Below are 7,061 nucleotides of genomic sequence, written 5' to 3' on the forward strand. Positions count from 1 at the left end.
TGTGCCGAACTTTTGCCACTAATGCACACGTTTGTGAAGAAAGCGTAGTCACACGTTATAAATGGAGACTTTCCGGAACTACTCGTCCGTAATTGCGAGCTCGACTAGAGCGTGCAGTGACGATCACATATCTACGACGTCAGGGGCTCACTCTTTCAATCGACAAATGCACAGTGCTTGCGTTCACGCGCAAGCATATGTCGCAATACCCGATATTTATTAATGGGACAGCGATACCTGCTGTAACGCACCACAAGTTCCTTGGGGTTCTCGTACACTGAGATCTATCGTGGACGAGGCATGTCGCCGTACTTAAATCTAAATTGAAGAGCTTTGCTCACATTCTTCGCCACGTAGCAGGAGCAAGATGGGGCCCATCAGAATCATCGCTACTTCAATTATACAATGCTCTATTTGTGGGATACATTCGATACAGCATGCCGGTGCTTTCCAATACGAGACCTAGTTGTGTGAAGACACTCGAGAGTGTTCAAGCTCAATGCTTACGAAGATGCTTGGGTCTACCACGCTGCACTTCAACAAATGGGATAATCGCAGAGGCTCTGGCTTGTCCCATCAGTGTATACATGCTCTGCGAGCCACTTAGAGTTCACCTACGATTACTGAGCAGACACAGACAGCACCCACTGTCAGTACTACCCGCCACTCACCCAGATTGCAGTTTCTCAAAAGTAATATTGCGGCATGAAAATATTATACCACCAAGGTTTTCTCCGCCAAATGCCCCTGCAGTGCCACCATGGGTTCTGCCTAAACTACCTATCTCTTTTACGATACCTGGAATTACGAAGAAGTCGCTCATTTCTTCTGTTGGCCTCGGACATCTGACCCTATATCACATTTATACAACGTACAGTGATTCTCTGCACGTGTACACCGACGGACCCACCACGCTAAACACCTCCGCCGCAGCCTTTGTCATCCCAGACATGGATATCGCTCGACGATTCAAAGTGGACCATAAATCCACATCAACTGCCGCAGAGCTTGTCGCTATCCGAGAGGCAATAAGGTTTATTTCCGGAGAGCGACCTCAAGCCTGGACGATTTTCTGTGATGCCAAACCCGCTTTGCAAACCATTAATTGCATCATGAAGCAAGGTCCATATTACAGCTTGGCAATAGAAATCACAGAACTTATTCAGGTTGCTTCAACAAATGGCCATCTTATAACTTTCCAGTGGATTCCCGCTCATTGCGGCGTGATGGGAAACGAAGAGGCAGACGCTCAAGCTAAAAATGCCTTAAGCAGTGCCCCTGAAGTACGCATTGCGTTTTCACGAGCTGACACGAACGCCCTGCTTCGCTGCGTGATGCGCAGCTACACACTTCAGCACTGGACCAAACCGGAACGGCGACACAAGCGACTTCACAAATGGGACCCGGAAATGAGGTTCCGCATGCCTCCTAAATTGAAACGGCAACTCACAAGTATGATCCACCGCATTCGTCTTGTTGTAGCGTACACTAGACGTTACGCACATATCATCGGTCGCAGTGACACCGGTCCTAATTGTGAACACTGTGATGTGCCAGAAACACTTGAGCACATATTTTGTGTCTGCCCAGCATACGCACGTGAACGACAAACACTGATTTCTTCTACTGAACAATATCGCAGTAGGTCATTAACTGATGAGACCATGTTGGGCCCTTGGCCAGACACCAACAGTGCAACTGCGGTCACAAGAGCAGTTATTACCTTTTTAGAAACAACTGGACTATGTGCGCGGCTCTAAAATGTGTCTCAGCTAGAGAGAACACTACATACTCACCTCTCTATCTCACCTTCGTCATCCATTAATCTTTCTTTTCCCCTTTCCCTTCCCCCAGTGTAGAGTAGCAGGCTAGAGCAAACTATCGCTCAGGCCAACCTCTCTGCCTTTCTGTAAATAAACATACTTCCTTCCTTCCTTCTTTAATCTTTGATATGTCATATCTCTTACTTTTGTTTATAGCTAGCGATTATCCTGAGGTGATCACCGATGTAAACATGTTTGTTAGTGTGTGTCCTTATGTTTGTACTAATATACGGCAACTGGTGCTGCAGCCATGTGCAGCTGCTGTCGCGTTAAAACTGTGTCACATTGATTGATATGTGGGGTTTCGCATCCCAAAACCACCATATGGTTATGAGAGACTCCATAGTAGAGGGCTCCGAAAATTCCGACCACCTGGGTTTTTTTTAACGTGAACCTTAATCTGAGCACACGGGCCTACAGCATTTTCGCCTCCATCGAACTGTGTCAAACCTGAAAGGGCTGCTTATTAGGCACTGTATTTTAACTTCCTTCTTTACTGGATATAATGTGAATTCGCTCAAGCCTAGAATACTTCTAGTGGCCACCAAGGCAAATGTACCATCTCAATAAGAGCATACACAATATAACAGTGTGAAAGGGAACACCAGACTTTTTTGAGGCTGCTTAGGCTGGTTTTGTTATCTATGGGTGGAAAAGGAGTGTAATTATGCAGCATGAGAACTCTTTTAATTGCATTGAACAAAACACACTTTTATAAAAACAGCTGTTTGAAAATGTTTTTTTTTTTACTTTTACATTGGCGAAGAGTGTACTCTAGCCATTCAACAAATCTGGCTACATCAGTGTGACCCTGATACATACTTCTACTCAGCTGGCATACCTGTTTCGGTAAGTGGCAGCATCCGTAACACCATCGGAGGGCGGTGTATCCTTTGACTAGGAGCATGCAACTGATATTACAAGTTGGAAGCATGCAATGTCAATACACTTGTCGCCGTAGTTTATAGATCTGTAAGGATGATGAGGTAAACCACCTTGCAGATACTGTACATAGATTGGTGAATTCTGTGACAATTTGTGAGTGATATTCAGCTATACTACATGTTGCTATAGAAAGTGCATTGTCTTTGAATACAGTGCTCCAACATGGCAATGTCCGCTAGTAGCCATTAAGGAAACTTTCATGTTGTTGACCGTTGTTAGCCCTAAAAAATATTTTTTTGCACTTCCTCATTGTATCCCAGTACTTAATAGAACATTTAAAACAGTATCAGTGTTTATAGTAGTGTAACTGTAGCTTGGGTATCTGTTTTATTGTCTGATGTTCTTATCATTTTGACAGTACTGCCATGTTTCCTTATTTGCCTATCTCTTGTGTTTGTTTTTGCTCTCTTTCTTTTTTTACTTGTTATGCTTGATTGTTCATAGAGAGCTAAAACTCCAAACCCTGTAGTTGGAATCCTGAGCATGGCTCAGAATCGCCAGATAAGACTCGTAATCAATGAACAGGCCACAGTAAGTATGGCTGTTTTGTGCGAAGAAATTATGGGAAAAGGGGTCAAAGGAAGCACAAAGTTCCGATTCTCCTTGACCCTTTTCCACATTATTTCTTTGCACAAAAGAGCCATACTTCCTGTGGCCTGGTTCTTGAACATGAACAGACTAGCCTAGTAACATGTACTTCTAAACACACATAGGTTTTCATGCCATGGTTGCCTTCATTAACTGCGCTATAATGCAAGGTATGAAAAAGGCACTGTGTGGACAACCAGGGTTTTTACTTTTTTACATTTTTAATATTTTGTTTAAATAGTTTTGCAAATTTATTAAATGGGCTTCTAACCTTGTCAATAGGTGATGCCAATATCTGGTTGCTGACTAACCTTGCTATGGACGCTGAAGGTATAAGTACCAAAGTGACATTGTTTGTGCATAGGACATACTGGAAGAGTGGCAGCTTTTGTTGAATAGTCACTTAGGTTGAGAAAAATATTTTTGATATTGTCAGGGTTATTGCAAATTTCTGCATTTCTCAAATTTGTTCAAATTTGTTACTTTGATGGGATTGTTGGGAATTGACATAGCCAAGCTCTTTGATGTGGTTGTTGTGTTGTAGCTAGAGACTAGTGTTCTTTTCTTTTTTTCTTACGAAAAAGCTTTTGAGAACTCGAAGCATCGTAATTCTTCTCAATCAACTTTTCAAGGTTGTTCTGCTGGTTGGTGAACAGGCAATAGGTTACGCTCATTTCTCTTATATGGGTGTTAAAAGTCCCATCGGTATACTTCTCTCCATATTTGTTGCTTGCAAATGCGGAAAGGCTTCTTTTGTTATGTATTGTAATACAGTAAAAGCTCGTTAATTCGAATTCCACGGGAACGCTGAGCAATTTCGAATTAAACAAAATTCGAAATAATGAAAGTGAGCAAAAGTGGATGGATTTCGGGGGTGGGGGCACGAAAAATATTTATTGGCCAAAAAAGTCGATGATGACCATCTGCTTCTTTTCTCTGAATGCCACAGCTGTGGCTCTCTGTTCCAGCGCGCGGACGCGGCGCAGGGAATCCTCTTCACCCTCTTCAAAGCTGAAGAAGAGACGCGCCACATTAAGTGCCTCCATCACCGCAGAAGCTGACGGGCGCACAGGCGCTTCGTCATTTTCGTCTTCCTCATCTTCTGGCTCTTCAGCATCAGGCTGCGCACCGGCTACTTGAGCGATAATGTCCTCATCAGTCAGGGCACCACACACCGATGCACCGGTGTCAACTTCAACATAATCGGCAAAATGTACGCCCCGAAGAGTGTCACGCAATGCCACTGGCATGAGCTCCTCAGCCCCATCCACGTCGACGTCACAACTATCCTGCGCACTTCCAGCTGCAAATCCACTGTGGCGGAAACAGTTTGCGATTGTGGTCGCGGTCACCTGTTCCCATGCGCGCACCAACATGTGCATGGCAGTGAGCAGCGTAATGCCAAAGTCCTTCCTGTCGCCCGCGCACAAAATCATTCGTGAATGAACAACGTGCTCGAGGAACAAAGTGACGCTGCCGGGAGCGGCCTAGGACTGCTAGGACTACTCCGCCGACTCCTCAGCGTCCCGTGGGTCCCGCGTACAAGTGGCGCCAGGCGCTGAGATAGCGGGAGGGCTACGGAAAAAAAAAAAAAAATGCTCCCTGGATTTTGGAGGCCATACTTTGCTCGGAGGCCACTTGAAGCTCGAAAAAACTGGTCGTGCCACCCATCGTTCGACCGTAAAAGCTTCCACTAGTGTTTGACGATGATGACGCTCGGTGGCGCGCGCTTCAAATTATCCGTAGAGGCAGCAATTTCTGTTCGAATTAACGAATCGTTTTACACATGGTCTCCTATGCACTGCAGACCGGACTGCGGCGACCATTTCGAATTATCCAAAATTTTGAATTAATGAGGTGTGAATGAACGAGCTTTCACTGTATGTTGATGCAACCGGAAGGCTTACACTAATTTCAAGCGAATGCTACTTATCTGTAATTTACCCACTGTGCTGCATTTGTAGATAATGCGGCTCATGCAACATAACCTATTGAGAATAATGCGGCTCATGCAACATAACCTATTGAGAATGTATCTCTAAACGATTTTACAGTTAACTTACTGTACTACCCGAGTACGCTCGCAGGAGTATATACGTGTTACTCTTCAGTACGGTCAACACCATTCAAAACTTGAGGATGATTTTTACCGATTTGAGCTGTTTGTTATGCGAAAGGATCTGTCAATAAATGCATTTTGAATGTTGCAGTTTTGAAAAGAAAAACCTGTTGATATTTTGGGTCATTTCCCGCTGAAGGTTTAATGAATCAACTTTTTCTTGCATACATGATTCATCGCAATATAAATGCTACTGAATATTTTGTTAGAAATACAGCTGCTCTTCATGCGACCTTATATTCATGAACTGTGAAATTTTCATAACTGTCGACCTGTTTATGAAAATTCTGAAAAGAGGTTTTGCAGGGTTGTATTGTAGTAGAAGTTTTCCATTGTAATTGTTATTGCAAATTGCAAATGTTTGGAGTCGCCACACCAACGCTAACACATTTTCTCCCCTCTCCCTCTCTCTTTTTTAATTGGAACTTGGGCATCTCGATCTTGGCCATCTTCCAAAGTGACGTCATTTGATTGTCAGACGTGTTTATTGTCACATTTTCGTGTGCCTTGGAGTAAAGGTAAGTGTTCAAAACCATGGTGGGTTTTTGTAGTTTGAAATTACTAAAGGAAGTTGGTCATGCAGTTTTTTTTAGTTAAAAGATTTAGTTTTAGAACGGAGCAACTAGTATATGGATGGTAACTATGGCGAGTGAATGTCTGATCAACTTACACTGCTGCAGCACAACTTGATGGCTTCCCAACTTGGTTGAATGTGCAGTTACCAAATGCAACAAATGAATGTTGAGGCTTTCTGCAAGCTTTTTTTTGTGTGTGTATAAATGTCTGTTCTTTGGGTGGATGCAGTTTGTAATTTATTCTTGTGTGTTTGATTTCACTGATAATTTCTTGTTCAATTCCTGTCTGCGTGTTACACTACATTTGATATTTTGCACATGGAGCTGTTGGCTCCACGTGCAAATATAAACTACTAGTAGTTTCTTGCCTTGCTTGTTGATGGGGCGAGTAGTTTTATATTTTATTTAATTCCTTTTTTTCTTGTGTACATACTGGGTGTGTGTAGCAATGGCGATTATTTACAATAATTTTATGGAAAACATGACACCTAGATTTTGCTATGTATTTCACAATGAAACTTTTACTGTAACAAAAGGTAAATAAAGATTACTAATGTATTACACTGATCAGTGTGTGAATTAATTGACTGCAGCTCCACCACGATGGTCTAGTGGCTGAGGTACTTGGCTGCTAACCTGCAGGTCGCAGGATCGAATTCTGGCTGCAGCGTCTACATTTTTTATGGAGGGGAAAATTCTGTATGCCCGTGTGCTCAGATATGGGTGCACGTTAAGAAACCCCAGGTTGTCGAAATTTCTGGAGCCCTCCACCTATCATATGGTGGGTTTGAGACGTTAGACACCACACAGAGTTGCAACAATTTGAGACAATTCTCCATTTTTGCGCCAAGCTGTGCCTAAACCATGAAATTTGTCAAAATTGTGCCACACTGTGCCAAAATGCCCGGCCAACTTCAAAAGATTCTCAGTTGCGCTAATTTCAGCGAGAAATGGAGGCCTCGTTGGCCACCTGTGTTAGTGTCAATAATTAATCATTCCGGAGATCCAGGC

At 43.2% G+C, this 7,061-nt stretch overlaps 1 protein-coding gene across 1 annotated transcript; it reads right to left on the minus strand.

The window, feature by feature from the left end:
- Nucleotides 1-3,792: 3,792 nt before the first annotated feature.
- LOC142776770 (uncharacterized) lies at nucleotides 3,793-6,787 on the minus strand. The gene is made up of 2 exons (XM_075881094.1): nucleotides 5,378-6,787; nucleotides 3,793-5,344 (listed from the first exon to the last, which is right to left on the minus strand). Exon 2 carries the CDS (start codon nucleotides 4,790-4,792, stop codon nucleotides 4,250-4,252), a length of 543 nt encoding a protein of 180 aa, XP_075737209.1. The 5' UTR covers nucleotides 4,793-5,344; nucleotides 5,378-6,787; the 3' UTR covers nucleotides 3,793-4,249.
- Nucleotides 6,788-7,061: the final 274 nt, after the last annotated feature.

This window comes from Rhipicephalus microplus, chromosome X, assembly GCF_043290135.1.
Source record: "Rhipicephalus microplus isolate Deutch F79 chromosome X, USDA_Rmic, whole genome shotgun sequence".
Classification (NCBI taxonomy): domain Eukaryota; kingdom Metazoa; phylum Arthropoda; class Arachnida; order Ixodida; family Ixodidae; genus Rhipicephalus; species Rhipicephalus microplus.